This window comes from Atractosteus spatula, chromosome 5 (assembly GCF_055471065.1).
Source record: "Atractosteus spatula isolate fAtrSpa1 chromosome 5, fAtrSpa1.hap1, whole genome shotgun sequence".
Classification (NCBI taxonomy): domain Eukaryota; kingdom Metazoa; phylum Chordata; class Actinopteri; order Semionotiformes; family Lepisosteidae; genus Atractosteus; species Atractosteus spatula.
Genome location: NC_142710.1, coordinates 20,705,679 through 20,732,643, shown reverse-complemented (window position 1 = coordinate 20,732,643; position 26,965 = coordinate 20,705,679). Strand labels below are relative to the sequence as shown.

General features: G+C 39.8%; 1 protein-coding gene across 7 annotated transcripts in view; it reads left to right on the top strand.

The window, feature by feature from the left end:
- The window catches only part of ank3b (ankyrin 3b), a 159,373-nt gene extending 134,843 nt beyond the window's left edge, over positions 1-24,530 (top strand). For 3 of the 7 annotated variants that reach the window (XM_088916635.1, XM_088916634.1, XM_088916633.1), the window contains 11 exons: positions 1,259-1,340; positions 10,913-10,987; positions 11,452-11,583; positions 13,062-13,205; positions 15,403-16,117; positions 16,741-17,113; positions 18,295-18,375; positions 20,932-21,015; positions 21,120-21,260; positions 21,944-22,028; positions 23,185-24,530. In XM_088916635.1, the coding sequence (XP_088772761.1) occupies positions 1,259-1,340; positions 10,913-10,987; positions 11,452-11,583; positions 13,062-13,205; positions 15,403-16,117; positions 16,741-17,113; positions 18,295-18,375; positions 20,932-21,015; positions 21,120-21,260; positions 21,944-22,009 (1,893 nt within the window). In that variant the 3' untranslated portion in view covers positions 22,010-22,028; positions 23,185-24,530. Of the gene's footprint in view, positions 1-1,258; positions 1,341-2,447; positions 10,080-10,912; positions 10,988-11,451; positions 11,584-13,061; positions 13,206-15,402; positions 16,118-16,740; positions 17,114-18,294; positions 18,376-20,931; positions 21,016-21,119; positions 21,261-21,943; positions 22,029-23,184 lie in introns of all 7 variants that reach the window. The other 4 variants (XM_088916637.1, XM_088916636.1, XM_088916638.1 and 1 more) reach the window with 3 other exon arrangements.
- The last annotated feature ends 2,435 nt before the right edge of the window (positions 24,531-26,965 follow it).

Below are 26,965 nucleotides of genomic sequence, written 5' to 3'. Positions count from 1 at the left end.
AATTGTAGTAGTACCACATTGCCTTGGAAAAGTGTAAACCACCTTCCAATAATATACAATATTTTAAATTATAAATGACATTCACGCATTTTCTAAAATGAATATTTTGAAACTTGAAATCTGCGGAAAACTAAAATATGTAGATTGCATAAGTATTCACCCCCCTGAGACAATCTTTAGTAGAAGCACCTTTGGGAGCAGTCACAGCTACGAGTCTTCATGGATAAGCCAAAACCAACACTGCACACTAGGATGGTGAAATTTTTACCCATTCTTCCTTACAGACTTGCTAAAGCTCTGAGAAGTTAGTTGAGAAACAAAATGGCACATCATTGGGAGGGAGTAAATACTTTTGCAAGGCTCTGTTGTACCCACAATATTGCAAATTAACAAAGTATCTGTGATCTATGCACATCTGTACAAGTGCTCTCACCGCTTTCTTTTACATTATTGTACCATCCAATATCATCATGGTTATGTCACATGATTACATTCCCAAAAAGCACTTTGCTGAAATTTATACTGGCTTTTCAGTCTCAAGTATGATGCGCTGTGCCTCCTTCATTTCCAGAGGTGAATGAGAGATCGCAAAAAAACACTGATCAAAATTTAAGGTGGCTTGAAGATTGTCCTGGGCCTCACTAATAAGTGTGAACGAGGCCAGAAAGACCCAGAGCAGATTATTACTACAATAACAAATCTTCCACTAATGAAGCCACTTCTAGATAAGACACCAGACACCGTGATGGTTTCTCCTTCACATCCAAACACAGGTTGAGCTCTATGACTGTCGGTTCAAGCCTGGGTCATATTACTATCCGACAGAGACCGGGATTCCTTAGTACCGAGAGTCGGGCGGGATTAGCTGTTCAGGTCTCTCTCGGCTCCCTGCAACACAGTGACTCCTCTGGCTTCCTGGGCACTTGCCCAGCAAGCGGTGCTGTCATTGATTGGCACATCTCTCCTCCAGTCGGTGCTGAGCGTCCAATGCAGGACTGTGTTGCCTGTGACGTGTTGAAAGCGGAGGGGCTCCGAAGTGGGCGGGCCGGAGCAGTCCGCCTACACTTCCTCTTCCTCTCCCGTGTGCGCTCGCAGTATTCGTGGCCCCGAGCTGAGATGTGAAAAATACACACTTGACAACTTGAAATTGAATGGGTGTAGAAAAAAAAATATTGGTGATTCCAGTTTGATATATAAGAATGTACATAACTACTGACACAGAACCTTTATAGGTATTTTATTTTGATTTTTTTTGCAGACTGAAAAACCAGAGCGCCGCCATACCTTTGCATCTCTAGCCCTACGTAAGCGCTACAGCTATCTGGCTGAGCCTGCAATGAGTGAGTGTGATATTTTGACTAACCTTTACTAATTTTTTTTAAATAATTGCCTGAAATAAACTAAAGTTAATGTTTAAGATATCATATATATAAATATATATATATATGTATGTTCTCTGCATAATTCTACCATACATAACCCGTAAGTCCACATGCTTGTTTCTGTCATGATATATTTTGCATGACTTATTGTGAATTTTAAGTTGCCGTGCTTGCCCACTTTGTTGAATATTGTTTTCCCTGTAAAAGTGTTTTTGTTATCCCATTTGTGAATAAGAAGGTTACATTGTACAATCCATACCTTATTTTACTTTGATTCAGCAAATTCATATCAAATTAAGTCTAAAGTCAAAGTAAAATTACTTTTTAATTTTTGTTTTTCTTATTTTAGAAAGCTCCTTGCTCTTATTGGCTTTGTGATTGTGCAGCATTTTTTATTTTTGTAATAAAAATGCATGGAAGATTGCGAACTGACTTTCTTCCAGGTGCTTCACAGTTTGCACATCAAATGCCTGTCACAAAAGGGTACTCAGTCTTGCATGACATGCATAGTTATTATGGATTTAAAACCTAGTCTTTGAACCTGTGTTTTGCCATAATATATTTTGCTTTAAAACAGGTACAAGGGGGCTTGATAGTTTTTATTTCTTTTTTTTTTTTGGTCAGAACAACAAAATTAAAAACATTAAAGCAGACATTTAGACCAAACCGATAAAAATCACTTTAGAAAAACAAAATAGTGAGAGACCTGGGAATGTAGCACATCAAAAGTCAATAGAGTAGAGTTTTTGTTGTTCTGGGTTCTCTGTTTGTCTTGTCATTTTCTTTTCTGTTTGTCATTGTCTTGCGCATTGTGTAGCTGAGTGCTCTTTGTTGTGGTTTTTTTTTTCCATATTTTGCGTTGGATCATAAGGACCATAAGGACCATCTCTTTGCACTCCATTTTATTTCACTACTCATTTTCCCATTTCAAAATCTCATGAATGTATTGTTCTTCCTTCTTTGATAATACAAGACTCACTGACCAATTTTTTTTTCTCTGGTCTCTCTGTTTTTCAATCATTTTTGTTACTTTTATGTTGGATTTTAATTTTTTAATTATTTAAGAAACAGTTGAACGAAGTACAGCAAGAACTCTACCCGCTGGTTTCGCTTACAAACCTGTCTTTTCAACAAGATCTTACCAGGCGTGGTCGGCTGCTCCTATTACCGTCCCTGGACAAGGAAAATCTGGATTTGGTTCCTTATCCAGTTCTTCATCCAATACTCCATCTGCCTCGCCATTAAAGTCAGTGTGGTCTATTTCTTCTGCGTCTCCAATCAAGTCAACTTTGGGAGCTTCCACAACGTCATCAGTGAAGTCTGTTAGCGATGTAGCTTCTCCGATCAGGTCATTCAGAAGTATTTCCTCGCCGATAAAGACTGTAGTTCAGCAAACCCAATATCCACTTCAGGTCTCCACTACCTTACTGTCTTCACCAGGTAAAACTGCAGTGGCTCCTGACCCTACCACTGTGAAAGGACTTGCATCATCACTGTCTTCAAGGACTTCCCCTGTCACTACAGCAGGGTCTTTACTGGAAAGGTCTTCAATTACCATGACCCCCCCTGCATCTCCAAAGTCTACTGTTAACATGTACGGTTCAAGTTTGCCATTTAAGTCCGTTATACCCTCTACTGCACCTGTTACATCTTCCCCAATAAAGGCAATGCCTGCCCTTTCCTCTGTAAAATCAACAGCAGATGCTGCTGGGGCATCGAAAGGAAAGTTGGTTTCCTCTTTGTCTTCACCAGTTAAGTCTGCAGTTGCCTCCACAGAAACAGCCCTGCTTAATGGCTCAGTTTCACCAATTAAATATCCTTCTTCTTCATCAACCATGCTTATCTCTGGAGGAACTCTGCAAGAAAAGTTACACACAACAACACACGCAGCAACGACCTGTGTCAATGCAGCTATTGAGGAGGTGGAAAAAGCCTTCAGTTCCTGTGCTTCAGTCTACGCACCACTGAAAACCATGTCCTCTCCGACAGCTATGGCTTATCAGTCAATGAGACCTCCTCCCACAAGTCCTATGTATGCCTCTTTGAGATCCCCATCCTCTGCAACAACATCTGTAACATCAGCCACAATAACTGTACCGGTGTATTCAGTTGTAAATGTCTTGCCAGAACCCCAATTAAAAAAACCTCCTGAGACCACAAAATCAGCAGCTGCACTCCTGTCGCCCATGAAGAGCACATCCACAGAAGCACACACACAGACACAGTCTTCCTTTTCCAGGACTTTGTCACCAATTAAATCTTCCTTGTTCATTTCCCCAGCAGCCCTTAAAACAGCTACTGCATCCTCTTTATCCTCAAGTCAGGAGATTTTGAAAGATGTTGCAGAAATGAAAGAGGACTTAATAAGGATGACTGCCATTCTGCAGACAGATTCCAGCACAGCTGGTAAAAGCTTCCAGTCGGACCCTCCAAAAGAACCCAAAATTGAAGATGAGGAACCTTTTAGAATAGTTGAGAAGGTCAAGGAGGATCTGGTAAAAGTGGGTGAAATCCTAAAGAAGGATACTTTTAGCGAAAACAGAGAATCTTCTAGAGATAATTCACCTGAAGATGACTGGGTTGAGTTTTCAAAAGATGAAATAGAGGAAGCCCAGGAAAATTCAATGAAACGTCTTCTGAACTATGACACAGAGACTGTCCAAGCAAGAACAAAACCTGTTTCTGATAAGGATTTTAATTTAGCAAGGGTGGTTGATTACTTGACAAATGACATTGGTGCTAGCGCTCTTTCTAAAATGTCAGACATAAAGTATAGATATGATGAAGTGAAAAAAGAGGGGGAAGAAAAACAGAAACGTATTCTCAAACCTGCAATGGCGCTGCAAGAGCACAAGCTTAAAATGCCACCCTCGAACATGCGCTCTTCTGCTTCCGAGAAAGAATTATGCAAACTTGCAGATGCAGTATTTGGCACTGATGCTATATTAGAATCTCCAGATGATTTTTCACAACATGACCAAGATAAGAGTCCTCTGTCAGACAGTGGCTTCGAAACAAGAAGCGAAAAGACACCATCAGCCCCTCAAAGTGCAGAGAGCACTGGACCAAAACCATTATTTCATGATGTGCCCATCCCCCCTGTTATCACAGAAACACGAACCGAGGTCGTCCATGTTATAAGAAGCTATGAGCCCTCTTCAGACGAAACTCAGGAACCCAAATTAGAAGAAGCAGGGCCATCTATAACGCCCATATGTATGGAATCTGATCAAAAAACAAATGGATCTATCAAAGACAAGGTTAAGGCTTTTCAAATGAAAGTTAACTCAGAGGAAGAGAATCACAAGGCTGTTGTAAGCAAAGGCATGTGTGTCAAAGAAGAGACCCATATCACAACCACAACCCGTATGGTTTACCATAAACCTCCCTGCAAAGAGACCACATCTGAAAGAATCGAGGAAACAATGTCTGTTCGTGACATAATGAAAGCATTCCAATCTGGTAGGGATCCTTCCAAAGAACTGGCTGGTTTATTTGAGCACAAAACCACCACTGATTCTATCAAAGGCAGTGAAACAATGCCAAGACCAGCTGAAAAAGACATAAAACCAAAACCCAAAGTAGAAAGAATAATTGAGGTGCATATTGAGAAAGGTAATAAGGCTGAACCAACTGAAGTTATCATCCGCGAGACAAAAAAGCACCCTGAGAAAGAAATGTATGTTTATCAGAAAGAGCATGTGCAGGGGGATCACAGTGTAAAGGAATTGCCAGACAGACTAGATGCAGATGATGAAGTGCCACAGGAAGAGGAGGAGCTTACTGCAGAAGAATCACTTCCTTCCTATTTGGAATCTTCCAGAGTAAATACTCCTGTCTCTCAGGAAGAAGATAGTCGTCCTAGTTCGGCACAGTTAATCTCTGACGATTCATATAAAACGCTAAAACTGTTAAGCCAACACTCTGTTGAATACCATGACGACGAGCTGTCAGAGCTAAGGGGAGAGTCCTACAGGTTTGCAGAAAAAATGCTGCTTTCTGAAAAGTTAGACATATCTCATTCTGACACAGAGGACTCTGTGACTGAGCACCCTCGTGTACTTGGCTCAGAGACACAAGGTGCAGAGCGATATTACAGAGAACCAATGTCCTCCGTCCCCAAGAAAGAATTTCTGTTGAAGTCTTCAAAGGACGCATCAGGGAACGGAGCAGGTAAAATTGCTGGCAGCGATGAGCACTATGACAAGCTAACAGTGTTGCACTATACTGCAGATCCTAGTAGCCCAAAGCATGCTGTGTGGATGCGTTTCACTGAAGATAGACTTGACAGGAATAGAGAAAAACTCATATACGAAGACAGAGTAGACCGGACTGTAAAAGAAGCAGAAGAGAAATTAAATGAGGTATCTCAGTTTTTCCGTGACAAAACAGAGAAATTGAATGATGAGCTTCAGTCTCCGGAGAAGAAGCCACACAGGAGGGAACCAAGGGAAACACGATCGGGGCCCAGCTCTACCAGCAGTAGTCCTGAAAAGGTGCAGTTTAAGGATGGAGCAAGTAGTGAGGAGTGGGGTAAGGCCAGGCTCAGAGAGCAGTCTGTGGGCAAATTATTTGGCAGCTCTAATGAAAGGAAATGTGCTAGCTTGCCAAACAGCCCTGAAAGACGAATGCTTTCACAACGTACAGATGACAAAGGGAAACAGGGAGACAGTGTGCCACAAAGTAAGGCAGGTGAGGCTTCCCAAACCCTTCAGCTAAAACCGTCAAAAGTGAGTTCTGTAAGACTAAAGTTTGAATCAGAGCAGTTTCAGCAGGCGCAAAAGCAAGAAAAGGGTCCACAGTGGGGGCAGACCAAGCCCCCTGTGAAAAAACTGCAGGAAAGCAAGCTTCCTGTGTATCAGCTTTTTGCTGGGGCAAAGACTCCAAAATTGGCAGATAACACAGATGAAGGGGAAACTCCTAGGAGAGATGTAGATAGTGAGAGAGGCAAAGCTGCCCCTGCACCAAGCCCAGATACTATTAGGTCCCAGATTTCTTCAGCTGCTCAAAAGCAGTCATGTGACAGAGTACCACGCAAAGCCGCGTCAGAATCAAAGCAATTGACGGGAATGAACGGCAAAGAACCCGAACCATGTGCCAACGGGGACAAGGAAAAAAAAATCTACCGCACTTGGGAAAGCAATGGAAATGCTAACCACACAGCACAGAGGGAAAAATTAACCCACACACTTGTTCATGACTCGCTTAGAGACAGCGGTGATAGTGTTCATGGAGAAAATGACAAACAGAAAGTGGTTTCATACCAAGAAAAAGGACAACAGCCTTCCAGAAATGGAACCCCTGCTAAGGAGGTGGCGATGAGTTTCCCTTCAAAGAAAATTATTTACACGGAACTTGTTGTTCGTGAAGATAGTAATAACGTTGATAATGACACAAGGAACAGGACTTTAAAAAAAAAGATGGAGCCAAGTCCATCACAGATCCCAGTCAGAATGCCATCAAGTGTCTCAGACAGTGACCAGTCAAAAACATCAAAGCCAGAGACATTAATTAAACCCACAGAAAGAAGTGGCTCACAAATACCTGCCTTAGCTAAAAACAGATTCCAAGCTAGTCCTGAAACACATTCATATAGGGATGAGATGGAGTCTTCTACCAGCAGATCTCCTGATTCTTTAGAATGTAGTCCAATACAAGACGCTTTATCAAATGATTTTGGTGATCCTAGCCCGGTAGAGTATATGGAGAAAGTAGCACCTTTTGTAAAAGCAGAAAATTTCAAAGACATAAAAACTTTACCTGTTTATGTTAGTATTGTTCAAGTAGGCAAACAGTATGAAAAGGAAACTACAGGTGGTCAGGGAAGTTACAAAAAAATTGTTAGTCAGGAAAGCCGAACTGTGCAGGAAACAAGGGGTGCTTTTTATACAGTTAAACAGAAACAACCTCCATCTCCGCAAGGTAGTCCTGAAGATGACACATTGGAACAGGTGTCCTTTATGGACAGCTCTGGCAAAAGTCCCCTGACACCTGAGACTCCCAGTTCTGAGGAAGTGAGCTACGACCTAACCTCCAGAACTCCAGATTCTCTCTTTGCTTTTATACCAGGCAAACCCAGTCCCATACCTGAGGTGTCTGAAGAATCAGAGGAGGAGGAACAAGGCAAAGCCTTCAAGGAATCCCTGCCGGAAAGTAACAAGCCTTCTAAAACCGTGTCCACAAATGAAAACAAGGAATCTGGAAAAAGAGCAAAAGATAAAAGAGTTGCTTACATTGAATTTCCCCCACCTCCTCCACTGGATTCAGAACAAGCAGAGGCTGAGAAGACAGAGTCTCGACCTTCCTCAGAAACAGAGGTGGAAATGATGGAAGTCAATCTCCAAGAGGAACATGATAAGCATCTACTTGCTGAACCAGTTATTAGAGTTCAGCCCCCGTCTCCTCTGCCACCCGGAGCTGAAGACAGCGATTCGAGTGACGACGAATCCGTTTTCCAGCCCATTCCCTTCAAGAAGTACACCTTCAAAATTTCGGAGGACCAAGAGGAGCAGAAGTCAAAAGCTAGAAAGCAGGAAAGGAATGGAAACCTCAAGGAGTCTGGGACTAATGGTGCTGGAAAGGGAGATGATTTTGAATTTGAACAAAATGGGAATGACCAATCCATTACTGACTGTTCCATTGCAACGACTGCAGAGTTTTCACACGACACCGATGCTACTGAAATTGATTCTCTGGATGGATATGACCTACAAGATGAGGACGATGGCTTGAGTGAGCAGGACCCAAAACCGTATAGTCTCTTGGCTGACAGTAAAAAAGATATATGGGCGGCTGAGGGTATGCTGAAGCCATGCGATCGCTCTTTTAGCCAAACTAAGCTTGAAGTCATTGAGGAAGAGGGAAAAGTAACAAATGATGAAGGGAAGAAGGCAAAACCAGAAAGCGAATCTCCTGACAAAAAAATGGATGAAAAGAAAGATGGAAATGGACAAAACTTCACCTTGGAAGGAAGACACCCTGATAGACAGGGATTTGCTGATACGTACTTTAGCTACAAATTAGAGGAGGAGTTTGCAACTCCATTTAAAACTGTTGCAACAAAAGGCTTGGACTTTGATCCATGGTCTAGCAAAGGAGGTGATGATGAAGTCTTTGACACTAGAATAAAAGATGAAGAGCCTAAGCCTTTTGGCTTAGCTGTAGAGGACAGGTCTCAAGCGACTACACCTGATACAACCCCTGCCAGAACCCCAACTGACGAAAGCACACCAACTAGTGAGCCTAATCCCTTCCCGTTTCATGAAGGGAAGATGTTTGAGATGACTCGCAGTGGTGCAATTGACATGAGCAAGCGGGATTTTGTTGAAGAAAGACTTCAGTTTTTTCAGATTGGTGAGCATACTTCTGAAGGGAAGTCAGGGGACAAAGGGGAAGGGGTTAAAAAGTCAGGTGTAGTTACATCAGAGCTAAAGCCAGTAGAGAAAACAATAGAAATAAAAGTAGAGGCCCCTGCAGATACAAAAGCAGCTGAGTGTGACCTTACTCAGGCAAACGCTCACTGTATGGATGCATCATCTGGTGATGATGTAGCAGACAGTTCCCCATGCAGCATAACTGCCTCCAAAGTTGATTGTAAACTACGCACCCCTATCAAAATGGGAATTGCTGCTTCCATTACTGTCAAAAAAGAATCTGGAGCTGTGGAAGTGACCGATTGTAAAGCTGAGACCTTAGATAGCCAGATTTTAGAAAACACAGACAAAGTAGCTCATACAGGAGCCAAGCCTAGCAGAAACACAGATATAAGCAGGTCACCAGAAAGAATAGGTTATCCAAAAGATAACTTCAATAACAACAATAATCTGGATTCCTCAAACATCCAAACAGCCTACATCCAGTGCAACAGTATAGTGTTTAATTTACAGTCAGCCCCTGAGTCATCAGTTCAGAATGACAGTAAGGCAGATGCGATATTCCATAGGGATTTAGATAAGCTAAATGAAAATAGCATGCAGGGTGAGCAAACTAGAGAGTCTTCTAAATCCTTGAAAAGTGAAACAAAACCACCAAAGTCAAGGCTGCCAATTAAGGCCTCAAAGCCAACACCACGTATGCAAAGTACAGCCCAGAAAGCAGGAAAGCAGAAGCTGAAACACGTTGCTAAAATGGAGGCACGGAAAAGAGCAGACCCTAGTGCTACTTTGGAGCCCAGATCTAGAATTCCAATAAAAGGTATTAGTAAAAGTAATGTTAGTCCTCCTATTACTGTGCAGATAGTGACCCGGTCAGGCAAGGTTGAGAAAGAGAGGGTCAAGCAGATACCTTCCAGATTACCAGTTAAGGACAGAACAAGCAATAGCAGCCCCCCAGCCAGTAAAACAGGCAGAGATCATCTGAGCGAGGTCTGTAAACGCTCCATTGAATATTTTAAGAATATTAGTGGTGAGACTTTAAAGCTTGTGGACCGCCTCTCTGATGAAGAGAAAAAGATGCAGTCAGAATTGTCTGACGATGAAGACAGCACATCAAGAAACGCCTCATTGTCAGAAGCCGCTCAAGTATGCCAGCCATCCATTACATCGAGGTCTGCTAGAGACTTGAAAACTGAGGCAGCGCCTTTAAAATCAAAGGTTGAAAAGGCCAACAGTGAGAGAAGGAGAAGTAGGCGGACTGATGGAAATGAAGGCAGTCAGGTTTCTGGGCCTCACGTGGCTCACATCGTGGAGATCAAGCCTAGTTTGTAAAATTTTACACTTGTTGATCTTAGTGCATGACCCGTTGTGATTGCTTGTGGCGTGACTTAACTGTAGCTGTCATTCTGTCATTGTCATCTGTGTGTACTGTCCTATCAGATTCTACAAAGTTGTCAGTTACTTCAGCATGCTAGAGTGACTGGTGCACTGAACAGCTGATTAGTCTCCTGTGGAGCGCTACTGAGTCTGTCTCTGTGCGGCTTAGAGAGAGTGCAGTTATGACTTGCATTAAGTTGTACCACAAACCACACAGCACTAGCAGAGCACACAGGTCGTCAGCATGTCTAGTTCCATTTACACTGTGAAACCACCTAGTTTTACATAAGGCTCCACAGATTTAAAACCTTAGACAACTCTATTGTTTTTTCATTTTGTTTTGCTGTTTGTTTGTTTTTTTTCTAAAAGGGTTTGCCTGTATAGATTCATAGGATACATAATCACAAATCTAACCCAAGCACCAGTGAGTACTTAACAAATAGCAGTCTGTATTAAAGTGTCTGTATTACCTTTTCTTGCCATTGCCTAGCAAAAGACTAAAATGTGCTTTGCTTATACAGTGTATGTTAAGCATTCTGACATTTTAGTCTCTATACTATGCTATCTGGATAAATGGCTTAAACATATTAGATATTCTTGTCTTGAGCCTGAGTGACAACAATGGCAAATTATTTACCTAGGTGTGGCCAAAACAAGTCTTTTGTTTGATCTGTTTTTTTATAGATCCATGTCTTTGGCCAGAAAAGGTTACAGTCTCTTTTTATTCATCCACTACTAAGTCACAAAATGGAATCCTAATCTTCTGATTCTCCATCACAGGCCCGCAGAGTCCGTGTGACAGAACTGACTTGAGAATGGCGATTGTAGCCGATCACCTGGGTCTGAGCTGGACTGGTGAGTTGGATGAAAACCACGAGGAACATCGCCATCTAAAGGATAGTCTTTAGATTGCATTCCTGCAGTTCTTGGCAAAAAAAAACTACTAAACAGATTGAGCAATGTGCCTGTATATTTTAATTTAGTATGCAACTGTTTTGGAGTTTGCATGGGTTTTTCTTTATATTTTGATTTGTTTAGAATTTATTTTTCTAGGGAAGTGGCTTTTGCTACTCTTTAGTAATATGATGCTTTTCATTCTTTTCAAATCCTAATGTCAGTCTTAAACCTGAAACATGAACAAGGGATTGCATATATACTGTACATGCTGTATTGGTGTAATTAGAATAGCTTGTGCTGGAAAGAACAAGAACATGCCAGTGACAGGGGTGTGCCATCTGCAGTCTGTAAACTAGCCTGCACTGCAGCACTGCACACCCATAGCAGTGAGGGATTTCTAATCTATTTTTAATGTGTTGCAGAGCTGGCCAGAGAAATGAATTTCTCAGTGGATGAAATAAACCAGATTCGAGTGGAGAACCCTAACTCATTGACAACACAGAGTTTCATGTTATTAAAGAAATGGGTTAGCAGAGATGGTAAAAATGCTACAAGTAAGTGCTTCCCTTTCCCGTCCTTTCAGTAATCAATATTGTACAGCTAAGAGGTTTTACTGCATTAGTCTGATGTGTTTCAAAAGTACAATGGGCAGAAACATTCTTCCTCCTGTTTACATACAGAAGCTCCTTCAGTACCTGGGTCAAGAAACTCAAAAGAGTGTATTTAATATTCTAGCAGGTTTTGTGGCCTATTAATGACACACTTAATTATATTTTTAAAAAAATCCAAAAGCCTTGGAGCTCTTACCTTATTGAATTCTTGGAAAATAATTATAAAATGTTTAAGCTTCATATCTTAACCAGTTATCCATCAGATTTTGCTGGGGTGGCTAAAACCATTTACTGCTTATCAGAGGAGAATAGAGATGTAACCTCTGCAGTTCCATAAGTCCGGATCTGTTGTGCTCGGCTTAGGGGATGTTAGCTGCCTGTCTCACTGCCCATCAAAGCAATATGAAGTCCAAATCCAAATGATTGACAGAGACTACGTATCTGTTAGTGTGATGCTTGCTCTGTATTTAATGATTTCACATCTTTAATTTGTGTTTTATCTCTGTGGTTTTTAAGTGGAATAGTGTTTGTATTACCTTGTAACAAAATATATTTTCTGCTAAGGTGAACATGGTAATTTTTCAGAGTTCTCTATCTATTCTCTGGCAGTAGTTTTGTGAATGCTTTAGGCCTTGTTTCCAAATAATTTAACATCATCATACCGAATAGTAAAAATAAACTACAGTTTTCTCTTAGTGTGCAGCACTCGTATGATATTGTGCCAAACACATGTTCAGTTACATCAGAGACTTACTTGTGCCCTTTAAATCACCACAATGTACCCTTCAATAATGTTTTACAAGTGGTGGAGGACTTCAGTCCGATAGGAAGAAATGAAAGGTCCCACAGTAGACAGATGGAAGCCATTTATTTCAGACTCAAATGAAAGTGTCAGTAAGGCATTAACATGATATGAGTGAATCATATAACAATCAACATTGTGAGGAAACCAAATGGTTCATCGTAGCTTAAATATTCTACAGGTGTCTACAGACAGGAACATAAACGTTCTATCCATCTAGTTTCTGAGAGCTCTATCCAATACAGGGTTATAGGGAAGCTAGAGCCTATCCCAGCATACAATGGACTCAACGCAGGATGCACTCTGGATGGGACTCCAGTCCATTGCAGAGCACACACAGACACGCAGACACTCACAGCAGGGGACGGCTTTGGACAGTGGGAAGAAACTGGAGCACCTAGAGGAAATGCACACAGACATGGGGAGAATAAACATAATTCCGCATAGATAGCACCCCAGATCCGGACCTAAACCCGCAGTCCCAGTGCTGCCGAGGCAGCAATGGCAACTACTGCATCACTGTGCCATCCATGGAATATTTTACCCGATAAAAACAATTATAATTTTAAACATTCAATGTTAACACTATTAACCATTATTTCCTCTTTCTATGTTTTAGCTGATGCCTTAACTGCAGTGCTGACAAAGATCAATCGGATGGATATTGTGACCTTGCTGGAAGGGCCAATATTTGATTATGGTAACATTTCAGGCACAAGAAGTTTTGCAGATGATAGCGCTGTTTTCCTGGATCAGGCTGATGGTAAAGTTTAGCTCCATCTAGCTGAACTCTATCTGTCCTTTACCTCTTCAGCTACCTGTTTTAGAACAATTCAGAAAAAAGAAAATGTTCGCATCAATTGTGTTGCCAAATTGAACAAGCCAGTCTCAAAATGTCCACAGAAACACAACCTACACTTATGAACAATTTATTGATGTTTTTTTAGTGCTTATGCTATTTCCTCTTTATTTTTTAAAATGAAAAAAAAAACATGATAACATACAGCAGTATGACCACCTGGTAGCCTGCTTTCAACAGATCTCAGAAGCAAAGCAAGGCTGGGCCTGGTCAGTACCAGGTTGGGAGACCTCCATGGACAACCAGGTTTGCTGCTGCAACTGTAGCTGGTGCTCCAGTTGGAGGTGCTCTTTCCTCTGATCCCAAATTGGCAAACCTATACTCCAGCATGGAAAGCAGGGACACTGTGCCATAGGTGGTGCTAGGTGCCGCTGTTCTGGTGAGAAGTTAAACTAAGTTCCTGACTAGTTGGCCATTAAAGATCCCTTTTGTCTTGAGGTACTGTTCTCAAGACAAAGTGAGTAAACCTTGGGTCTTGGGTTAATTCCACTTCACACTTGCACTATCTGGCTCTCTAATGTACCTCCTTAACTTAATTGGAAAAGCGTTTTCTCACTTCTTGGCTGTGTAGTGGGGCAGCTTATACCCTGGTGGGGCTGTACTTCAGTGGTGGATGAAGGTGGCCCCTCCTACATGTAAAGCACTTTGGGATCCTTTCAGAACGTAAAGCGCTCTATAAATGCAAGAAAATGTTATTATTATACTGTACATGATACTTCAAAGCATGATGCTTTTTCAACAGTGTTTGGTTCCACAATAGTTATGTTTATATGTATACTGTACGTGGGATGATAAACATTGGACCACTTGGGTTTAGACAAGTGGTTTGAATCTTTACGCCCTGTATGAAATTGGATTTAAGAGAATAAATAAACCCTACTTTGTCATTTGATAAAGCTCTCAAGATAGCAAAAAGTGCCGTACATGAAAACATAATTATGAAAACCAAAATGCTTTGTTCGCATGCTGCTGCACACTGCTTTCTACAGGTAGATTTTCCCTCTGTTTTTTTCTGTAGGATAAAATACCTTTTATTGCTTTCTTGCTCTAGTACAGCTTTGGTAAAGGGGCAAAGTCTTCCTGTTTTTTAGGCTTAGATCTGCTTGGTCCTGCCTCTCCTGTTTCTCTGACCCTTCCAAATACTGTGCTTCCTCTGCAAAACCAGACCACCTCCATCTTCCTCTGGCACTGGCAATCCTTTCCGACACTCCTTCTTTGCAGCCCAAAGACAGAGCTCGGCCACAACAGCAGGCTGTTCTTGCCCCTCTGTGCCCCCCGGCTCGCAGTGGCTCAGCCTGCTCAGCCCGCTCAGCTCTCTCCATCATGACGTCCGAGTCTTCCGGTCGAATCGCCAAGACTGCCTTTTCATATGCATCCAGACTCATCTTTGCTCATGTCGCCTGTGTTTTTGTTTCTCTCTCCTTCTTCCTTTGTTTCATCTCTTCAGTTTGCCTGACAGTTCCTTGTTCTCCTGGCAGCCCCTCATCCCCCAGATCTCCTTCCTCTTCCCCTCGGTTGCTGCCTTTGTTTCAGCCCTCTGTTTCTGAAGCCTACATCTAGTCCTTTCTTTGCCTCATCTTTCCTGTCCTTCAGCTCCCATTGCCTTTGTGGTCAACATGCTGAAAAATCAAAAACGTTCACATTATGATGATTTCAAGCACATTTCTAAAGTTATCTGCTCGGCTCTGCTTTTCCTATACAGTTAAATATAAACTCCTACAATGCATACAAATAATAATTTCAATAGTGCTGATGCATTATGCATCCAATAGCTGTGCCCTTTAAAGACTACTAATATTTAAACAAAATTAAAAATAGCACGTGTGTTCTTAAAAGGGCCAGCCATCTGCATGAGTCCATGAGCCACAAAATACACATTTCCTCAGACTGCAAATTCCCAGAGAAATGCTGTATATCTTATTATTGTGATGCTTTTCATAGTGTTTATTTTTTAAATCCCAAATTTGAGTATCAACTGACACTTCATATATACATGATAACTCCATCTGACATTGTCCGCTTATGATTTTATTCATGCATCTCATGTATGGTTCCTGTAATGTGTTGCACCATATCAGTCCAATTGTGTTATTTTACCCAGGTTACAACAACATCCAAATGGAACTGCAGTCTCCCACTGAGTTGCGCTATGAACCACCCACCCCACTCCGGAACGATGATTTTTTTAGCGATGTGCCTAGTGTAGACTCTCCCTTTAGAAACCCCTGTAGACCCAGCAATCTGTCATTGTCTCAGCAACTGCAAAGCTCTTCTGCTGCCACCAAGCCACCCAAAGTCACAGCAGAAGACACCTCCCTGGATGACCACAGACTGGGGAGATGGACAGTGCCCGGTGAAAGCAGAGACGAGACTCAGGCTTGTGAACAGGAAGAGGAAACAGACACTAGCCCCGAGTCAGTCACCCCGCCTGCACAGGAAGACAAAGGCGTTGTGAAAGAGCAAGGTGTGTTTTTGGAAAGATTGCAGCAAGAGGATGATCGCCCAGCAGGAAGCTGGCAGCCAGGGGCGCGCGCTTCAGTTCCATGTCACGGGGTCACTGCAGAGGAGGAGGGCAGTCAGTCTGGTTCTGAGGAGGAAGAGGAGGAAATGATGCAAGAACAGCTGGAAGATATTAGGTCGGAGGGCAAGGAGATGCCAGAGGAGAGTGTGCAGGCTAATCTGAAACAAGTACAACAGGCAGAAACAGACATGTCTCCAATTCCAGGTTGGCACAGTGAGACTTCAAGTGTTAACGTGGAGCCTCCTACACCAGGTCGTAGTTTAAGCTCTGACTTGCTAAATCGACAGGAAAACAGGTATAAACATTTATCTTCTATCTTATTCTCTTTGTTTCAGTGCTTGGTAAATTAAATTAAATAAATTATTTTTTATACTTTTAAGTAGAAGAATATAATTTAAGTAGAAGAAACTGCTTGTTTAAAGTGTGGGTCATTCTGCTAATGCATAATCATTTTACATTCTTATGAACAGCACTATTGATCAGCAGTGATTATCCATTGGAAATTAGATGAGTCTGAGCATGTTATATACAATCAAAACCTTCTCTTAATACACATGGGAATAAAAGGTTTATCGAGTTTAATACATTTTGCTTAAAACAAACAACTTTGCCTTATTTTAGGTGAGCTTCTACCATGACGTGGTTAATTTTCAGCTGAAATGACTACAGTATTGGAATTTGGTCCTGACCCTCAAGCATTACCAAAAATTCCATATTTGTCAGTAACAAATAGTTTATCAATTGATTTGATTGGTAATATCAATTCTTTGCATGTACAGTATATGATGAAAGCCCATTTTAATTAAGTACACGAAGTTCAGGCTACCATAGAGTATGTCATGTACTTTGCATTAGTGATTATCTTTCAAGCACTGGGATGCTGTTTTTTTTCATGCGGCTTTCAATGTTGTCCTACAGCCAAGAGCAGTCCAGCGACTCCGTTACCTCATCCTCAAAGGAACAAGCAGGGAAGCCCAAACAGAATGGCGAGCATGTGGAGCTCCCATCTCCAACAGGGACGGCGCTCCTGGCGCAGGAGCCTGCCAGCAGGGCAAAAGGCCAGGCCCTCAAGGAGCCAGGCCGGCAGAAGGCCCAGAAGGGTCCTCTGCGCACTGAAGAGCACACCAGGCCTGACCCCTCCCTGCCCCCGGACAGCAAGCCCGGCATGGAGGGGGTTGGCATCGCTGGGTCAGTCAGCAGTAAGAGGATGAGCCCTGACTCCCCAGAAGATGGCAGAGCTGGACCAAGCATTCAAGAAGAAGACTCCTACACATCTGAGCACAAAGTGCAGGTAATGCTTCTTCTGTGTTTGTAAAACCACAGCTCCAACATGTTTTAGATCCACTTAACTAGGAACAGGGAATATGTTTCTGCATTTTATAGTAATGTGTTCTACATGTTAACATAAAACCAAATGCAAAAAATACAAATAACATAAATATAGCATTAAATATGAAGACAGTACATTTCCTGCATTGTTTATTTACAGCCAGTGACCTGGGTATTTGTGACACTAATTAATCGTTTTACATTTTTTACAGTAATCTGATAAATACAAGTGTGTAACCTTAGTTCCACAATTAATTGGTCTCTGCATCTGAACAGTCTGAACATCTCTTATGCTTGACAGTGACTGAATTTATTTTTAATTTTACATAGGTCCATTTTACATAGGGAATCCAGAAGCCTTGCTGAAAAATAGTTTTTAATAAACAAAGCAAATTAACTTTTTTTTTTGCTTGCCTTGTGTTTAACGTGTGCATTGAGAGTTAGTTCTCCTACTGAGCTAAAAAGTCCTCTTGACAAGTAGAAGACAACTTGTTAACTTTCCAGGTTTTATTCTTTTAATTTCCTAAACTACTGTAAAGAATGAAAGTCTTTGTCAGTTTTTATATTAATCTTCATATCACTGTTCATCCACCTCATCTGACTAATTCATGCATTGCATATTATCTGCTTGCTAGTTTCCAAAATTGAAAATTTTCAGTGTGTTATATTTTATGTGGGTTTAACAGCATTTCTGCATTTTCAATAAATATTCTGTGGTATGGCTGCTGGTGAAGTGAAACAGATCTTTTTAGGGCCAGCACTCAAAATATGAATACTCAACCTATCAAGCCATACCTCCTTCTGTTATTTGTGTACTGCATTCTGCGTTGAATTAGCCTCCTATTTTCTTGACATTGGCAAGTTTTTCTTTACAGCCATAGTGAAGAAATTAGTGTGCTTCAAGTCAAGGATCGCTAATTCTTTTGGTTTGCAAACTAAACACATGAAAAAACAGAAGAACTTATATCAGCCACATCTAGCACCATTTTAATCCTGCATAACAAGGAGTTCCAACTTTGTAAACTTACACAACATGTGCTGTAGCAACTGGCACGTGCAATGCTATCGACTGTACATCACCCGGTTATGATTTCTCTTCTGTTAAAGAGTGTGTGAATAACAGTAATGAAATGCATTTATCAGGAACATAGAGATAGTGAGTCAAGCTCGGATGAAGAACGGACTGTCACCACTCGAGTAATTCGCCGGCGAGTCATTTTAAAGGTATCCTGTGGCTGGTGTTAGTTTGATGCCCCTCTGTGTGAACTCCTGCTGTCTGTCTTGTCCTGACAGTCTCAGCAATGTGCAGATCTCTTTGCTGTGGTTTTGGCTGTTTCTGCTTCAGACATCTTTTAGAACTTGCCTGTGAGATATACAGTTAACTTCAGCTTTGCGGTGTTTGTTTTTGCTTTTTGAGCCATTTTTTATCATTGTTATTACTGAGCAGCTCAGGAATGCTTGAGGGGGGCGTACCTTTTTCTGAATATTTTGTCACAAAGAAGAGTATGAAATTTAAAAAAAAACAAACAGTGAAATGTGTTTTAATGAACTAAACGTTTCAGGACACCTCACCTCCTCACTGTATAAAGATTTTATTAAGTAAGAATCATCTTAAAAAAAGCTTTTATGTTTCCATGACAACTCTTTATTTCAATTAGGATTTTAGGAATGGGATACAGTTTTCTGAAAACTATGCTAGTCTAGTCCCTTCCAGATTTGTCAGAAAAACAAGAGTACTTTCCATTTAACAACAATACTACACAAGCCTGTCGGAATAACTAATAGAATAATATAATATATAATAATGCTCTGGAGCAGCAGTGGTATCTTATGGTGTGCCATGCCCTGAATCCAACTTCCAATGTAGCATGGTAACGAAAACATTGTGGGTTAAAACAAAACTTTGTAAACTTATACTACATGTACAGTTACAACTCAAAAACATATTTTTATATTTAACTTTTTTTAACTATTAAGTCAGAACCTTATATTTAAAAATGAGAAAAATTTCATCTCTAACTTTGTGTATTGTAAAACATTTTAGAATAGACCCCCTTTTACCAAAGGATATGTTAGTGTACATCATACAAACATCAAAGGGGTTTAGTTAATAAAACATCTTTCATTTTAAAATGAAGGTAACCTATACTATACTACAGAGCTTTTTTAATGGATGATGCTATGTACAGAAACCATGTGATGAGTGTGTTTTAGTTTAATACTTAATTCAACACACGAATTCCAGATCATAGCAAGCATGGTGCCAGTATTCTACCGACTAATGCTTTTTGGCAGATTGTTGCTTTTTGGCAGATCCCTGTTGTTACTCAACACTATGGCAATTGGTGTAAACATACAAACAACACCCTTCTGTAACTTATGCAGCAATTTGCTAAAACAAGGAACACAAAGAGCAGGTAGACAATAAAGTATATAAGTACAGTCATGTTAAATGTCAGTGTAAACAGAGAACAGAAGCAGGTGCTTTCCATTGTCATCATCATTCTAAGGATGTGCAAAACTAGTTTTTAACCACTTTCTGTCTGCTGCAAATCACACCATTATAGTTCAATACAAAATCAGAGTCACATGTTTCAAACAGCCATATTCAGACAATTGTTGATCCATGGTTTTGGTGGAGAACATACCTTCATTAATTGTCACATGGACAGAAAATTCTAAGCTTTAGCAGTTTGCTCACTTTAAATCATGAATACAATCTGAAATTATCAACAGAAAGGGAAATGGACTTGTAGAAAATGTTGAAATGCCTCGTATTTATTTGTCCATTTGTCTGAAATTCTGAAATCTTGGGCATTTTTAATTTAGAATTATTTTCTGCAATCATCATTGTGCTACAATCCAGAGGATGTAGAAGTGTAGGCAGACTCTTCATCCTACCCAAATTCAAGCACTTGTCCTTTAGTATGTTGCAGGAAACACAGCCCCTTACTGGAGGTTCAGAGCCAGCTGGAAAAGTAGTCCATCCCTCTCCTACAGCATCACATGCCTACAAGTGTTGCTGATGTTGCTGAGAGCCATAAAATCTTAAGAACAGTTACAAATGAGAGGAGTCCATTTTGCCCGTCTAGCATGTTTGGTAATTAGTAGTTAATTGATCCAAGGATCTCATCTGTTTCTTGAAAGAAGCTATGGCAATTAACATGGCAATCAGCCTCTATTACATGGCCAGGTAGCTAGTTCCATACTCTCACAATCCTTTGGGTAAAAAGTACCTCCTGTTCTTAGTTTTAAATGCACTTCCACATACTGTAGGTTCCACATACTGCAGTTTCCATTTGTGCACTCTGGTTCGTGTTTCACAGTTCATTCAGAAGAAATTTGCTGGGTTGATTTTGTCAAAGCCTTTGAGGGTATTGAATACTTCTAAAAACATGTGATTATGTGTGACTCCCCTTGGGGCTTAAACCCACAATTCCCAGCTCTGGTCCATTAGGCTTTTACCAGCCCTGCCTGACTAATCTCAGCCTAACCATGGTGGTGTTAAGCCAATTGTACACAAGCAAGCCTGGAGAATTCCTGTCCCCAGGCTCAAGCCCATGACCAGAGAGCTCAACCTGTGCCTCGGGAGGCCATTTATGTAGTGTTATCTATTTCTGCCTTTTCTTTTGACAAAATAAAACCAAGAGCTCGCGACCAACAGGTGGTGATCCTAAAGGGAATGGATTTGATGGTGTGTGTGATTGCAGTTTTAAAGTGTCTAAAACATCTAGAGCATGATGGGTGAATACATCACGTGTTTTGTTATGCATCCTTTAGGGAGAGCAGGCGAAAAACATTCCTGGTGAATCAGTCACAGAGGAGCAGTTCACAGATGAGGATGGTAACATCATTACAAGAAAAGTAATGTCTGATCAGTGTTCTCTTAAGATTCTCTACTCACATTTTACTTCCTTTTTGTGTGAGAGCAGTGGTACATGTTCTTGTGAATGTTTCCCCCCTCGCAGGTTATCAGGAAAGTTATCCGACGTGTGGTTGCTTCAGAGGACAAAGACCGTGAAAAAGGGAAAAAGGATGAGAACTCCAAACAACCGCTGAGCTTAGAGGAGGAGTGCTTTAAGCATTCAGAAAGACAAACTGTGAAGGAGGTTGGCAGAGTTTGGGAACTGGTTGCAGTGTCTCTTGCTAGACTATGGGATTCTGTTTGATGCATTGTTTTTCCTATTGGAATGGCTGTGCCATTTTGAGTTTGCTATGGTTAGCCTGCTAGTGGGTATTTCTGCATTTACAGTATGCAAGAAAATATATGCTGCCATGGGCACTTTTGAAACTCTAAATTACAAATGCTCAATAACATTTAGAAAACTGAATTTCAGTTAAGAATGCTAGATGTTTTATTTATAATTTGCATCCTGTGTGATGAATCATGCTAATTTTTAATAGCAATTGTATTGTAATGTGTAAAATATTCTAACATAACATACTATAACAACATACGTATATACTAAACATAACATGGCATATATTTTCTGCAGTGGGTGATGTTTTAAATACTGTTTGCGAAATTAGATTTTTTTTCAGGTAAATAATGGAATGCTTTGTTTTGTTGGTATGACATTATTTCTCAATGTGGTTTTTTTAACAGGCTATGGTCTGCTGTGGTTTAACTGTGTTTTGAGGCTTTATATAATTTTTTTTCCAGCATACATTTCCAAATCTTCCGAACAAGCGTGAATCCTTCAGGTGGCTGTTGTATCTCTTCTTCAGTCCTGTGAACACACATAAGGGGCCACTCAATAAAATCCCTAATATTTTGTTCTCTCTATTACAGCACGGAGAAGGACACAAGATGAAAAAGAAAGAAGTCAGACACACAGAGAAAAAGATCCACTCATAATAGTCATGGTGCTCTTCTGGTAGGTGAAGGTTTAGCATGGCTATTAAAGTAGATTAAAAAAATATATAAATAGAATCTAAAATTTTTTCTTCGATCTAGCCAAACATCTCTTCTCTTTAGTGGTTCTGTGAATTATAACTAAACCCAGCTTCATGATGTATTTGAGTATAACTGAAATACGCTTCCACAGATAACATGCAGACACTGCTAAAGAAGAACATACCAGAAGAAGATTAGACACTCTTTCTCATTGTAGAGCTAATCCTTTTACTGACCTGCTTAGTCAGAGCTATTGTAGGGGAATTAGATTACTCAGAATGCACTGTTTGATTGGCTGGGGTATCAAAGCCTTTTGGGAAGCGTTAGAAAAATAAATGATTCATGCAAAGGGTTGTGGGGTGACACAGGGGTGAATTCTGCCTATTGAACAGATACACATTAACGAAACACCATCTAACTTGGATGATGTTGCTCACCTTTGTGTGCAGGAGTGTAACAGGTCTTAAACAGAAGGTTATTATTCTGCTGCTGGTACAAGGACATGATAAGTATGGTTTATGATGTTATTTTATTAATGGAGAAGTAGAAAGGAGGTGGATTTAAAGCCACGAACAGGAGGCACTTCTTTACTCAAAGGGTTGTGGGAGTATGGAACAAGCTACCCAGCCATGTTGTTGAAGTCAATACCCTGGCTTCTTTCAAGAAGGGTGTCATTGGATCCTTGGATCAATTAGCTACCAACTATTTAACAAGCTATACATGCTTCTTCTCATTTCTTAAGTTCTTATGATGAATCTGGGTAGTGTAGCAAAGTGAGTTTGCTCTGCTCTATCAAGAGACTTTTTGAACAACAATGGCAGTGAGAAATATAACTAATTGCAAAGAATATTTTACCACATATTGCAAAATTAGTGTTAGAAGTGAAATATTAAAGCAAATATTAAAGGTACTATAAATCTGGAACAGAACGAATAAGGAGTGCTTCATATGTATATATAATATATGTAATCTATATGTAATACTTAATTGTTTATGGGAGTTTCCAGCTAATCCTGGTCAGTTAAGTTGGACACAGCCTGCTGTATACAGGGATTGTAATATGTATTGATTGTGCTATGGCAATAAAGAAAAATGCTTTCTGATTTTAATAATCTGTTTTTGTTGTGTCTGTTCAGGTGTGCAATTTTTTTTAGTGTCCTGTGAGGAGATGACTGGAAATCACAGCTGACCATCTACAAAAATCAGCAGAATTCAAAGTGTGTCTGCAGCTTCCACATTAACGCATGGTATTACGCAAGAGGACTTTTTGATTTAGCATGAGCATGAAAACTCACTTTATTTCAACGACCTGGAGTGTTAAATTAAAAACAAGATGTGCCATGGTGTCAATAAGACTTCTTAAGTTGAGGCGTGTCATTGAAAATAAAAAAACAACAATGGCAAAGCAAACAATTACTGTGATTAACGATGGCACGAAAGCTGACCGGCAGGTGAAAACAGAGGAACACTTTTGAATCACCTTCTACACTCGCCTTATATTTTTCTTGGACCCATAATGTCAGGGTGTAAAATGCTGTTTCATTTCTTTTTAACAAGATTATCAGTGATTTTGCTGTATATAAATTACACTGTATAAATTCTCAAATAAGTAGCCTACATCTTGTGAAGGCACTGACTTAAAAGAACTTTAAAGTGCATTGGAATTGAATGGCGATGTTGAAATGGTTCCAATTTTAAAGGAAGGTTTGAGTGTTACTTCACAAATTCTTGTATAATTATTAGCAGGTATAATGTTTGTACATGAAAAAAAAATGCTAGCTTGATTTTACCAGAGGAAGTTTCTTTAAATCTGCCGCGACTTTAAATAATTCTCAAAATGGGAATATCTGTAGTTCTGTGAAAACATTTCTTCAGAGTACTAATATTTTGATGCATGCGATTCACCTTATTTTAATTACGATTTTTCTAAGTTTGCAAACAGTATATAACAACTTTTATCTGTGTACACACATAGCCCTTACATTTGTCACTATTGCCAGTTTTTTAAAGAAAATATCCTGGAGACATCAACATGTGAATCAGGGGAGGGAGGGACTTCATTTTTCCTGCTTATAGAAGGGTTACTGCTTGCAAATATACACTAGAAGGGCAGCTCCTGAAGGCTTAGGCTAGAAACACTATGAGAAAGAAATGATCCGAATGTATATGCTAGACTGGCACGCTGTAAAATTTACCTGTATCATGTGTATTGGCTATAAGATGTAGAAGTCTTTCTGTAAGCCGATTAATTGTAATCATTCTAGCAGTGTATTAATAGGTTTCTAAGGCTGCTGTGGTTTAAAAAAGGGCGTTTTTATTTGGGTTTTGGTGAAATATTTCCTTTTGTTGAATCTATTCATATGAAATCACCTAAAGCATTCATTGATAGTAGCTCTAATAACATATGTATGAAACAAACAACAAACACTGGATGATCTAGTTGATTATTTAAGCATAAAATAAATTGTGTTTAAACCCTGAAGCTGTGTGTTCATTTTAGAGTTGAGAATCTGTATATAACATATCTAGCATTTTTTTAATAGCATATTACTTTGGAGAACTGTTGTATTACATTAGATTAGATTAGATTAGGCTCTCTTAATTTGAAAAAATAGCCCTCTTACAAAATTTGTGATTTGTATATAACAATAAAACATGGATACATTATACTGAAATCACTGCATAGGTCAACAAAAGACCAACAATATGCCATGAAACAGTTAGTGTCACTGTATTTTGCCTTTGTATATCTTTGAAGCATGGGGATGGAGGCTCTTTAGCTTGGAGACATCACTGATTTAATCAAATGTATCCAAATAAATGTTAATTCACCAGACACAATAATTTTAGAATTAAACCACGTAATGAATTAATGTAATCATTGTTTTGAAACATTGCATTTAAACACTTCCATTATGTTTTTTTGGGGAAAAATCATAGTTCTGTAACATTGAACTGTGTAGGACTGCAATTTCTGTGCAGTATTCTATTAAAAACTTTGAGAAACCCACAGTATGTTAATTTATATTTTGTTTACAATGGGATTTTTGGACTTCAAATATTTTTCAGCTGCAAAATTAGGAACTACATACTATTACAAAGTCCTATAGGAAAGGAAGTGTGATTTCACAAGAAAAATATATTTCTACATTGCGTGAATATGGACCCATGCTAAAAGATTGTTTTTAAGGCACATAATACAGATCTTCTTAAACATTGTATGTACTGTATAAGTAGCACAGCAATGCTGTTATACATTTATTAACTTTGAGCTGTTGAATTTCATCCATAGCATTCATTTTTCTGACTCCTCTTTTTGTATGTCATACACACTACATTACAGCATAATCGCATTGTATTCATTATTGGTCAAATGTAAATCCTATCACAGTTTTTAAACGAAATACCAAATAAAGTTAATCAGTGAATAAAAGATGTTTGTTTTTCCAGAGCATGTTGGGCTTACAGGGGACATTTCTAAAATATGTAATAATTATTTGTGTTTATACAGTACGTTTCATCCCAAAGTGATTTACATACAGTATAGGACCCACTTCATCCACCACTGAAATGCAGCACTCACCTAGATAATGCGAGACCAGAGTGCAATTTAGCCAAGAGATCAAAGCTAATACCCCTACTCTTACAAGAAGTGCCCTGGGATCTTAAATGACCAAGGAGACAGCACCTTGCTATAATCTCTCAGCCGATGGATGGCATCTCCTATAGTACAGTGTCCCCTTTCACCATACTGAAGCGTGGGTTTGGAAATCCTGGTCCAGACGAAATAGCACCACCTACTGGTCCACCAACACTATTTTCAGCACTATTTTGAGTGTTGGCATAGAACACATATATTATAAAAACATAATGATGAAGACGACTTGTAAATATGGTAAGTGATAAAATTATTGTGGGAAAAAATGCATATTGCAACACATATTCCCTCTGTCTCTGTTTCGTTTCGTATGAAATCAATGCTGAAGGGAATATTACGCAGTTTTATGACTGACATGCGGGGTTCTCCGTATTCATTTGTTTTAGTGCTTGATCGAACCGAATTCCATATGAGACGGTAAGAAGGGTAATAGTTCTAAATGTCCAAGAGCTGTTTCAGCTGAAAAGTAACATATGTTGTTATGAATAGACAGCAAGGCACCTGTGATTTAGTCGGAAGCTAAATTTCACTGGGTTGCTACTCTGAATACTAAGTGAGATTTTACAGGGGATGCATCAGGCTTCGTGGCCAACAGTACATTACTCGAAAAGACAGAATATTCCAGCAGTTCGGTACGTTCTTTGATCCCCACTTGTGTAGCATCACTAAAGTTGAAATACAGCGCAACACGCATATGCTCGGTACTTTGGATCAGAACTCCCGTCCACAAATCGATTCAAAAAAAAATAATTGCAACAATATTTTCCTGCTTAATCCATTCTCGACTGCGCCAGTCATTTAATCTACTTTGAACTGCAAATAAAGAGAAATGCATAAATTTGTTTTAAGGCTGGTTTAGAAGACGAATGATAAACGCCATAAAAAACTTTACTCCCTTGTATGAAATAGAAATTGACAGTTCTTGTCTAAAAGTAAAGCGGGTTCTCACGCTGTCGTTTGAATCATTCCCTCTGTCATTTGAATTCTTAATAATAATAATAACCAAGAGATAATCAGTTATATATACACATAATTATTTTATTTTGTACGTCACTTAAAGAGTTAAAGGGACAGCGGAAATGCCACCACCGGTACTGAGGAGTATGAAATGATCACTGCCTCTTTTCTGTAGTCAGAATGCTCACTTCTGTAAATCAGGTTACAACATACCATTTTGGGGAGTAAAAACAGAGACAGAACAAGTAACAGTAACAGGGAATGTGAGTATGACATACAAACACAACGAACAGTACAATTTG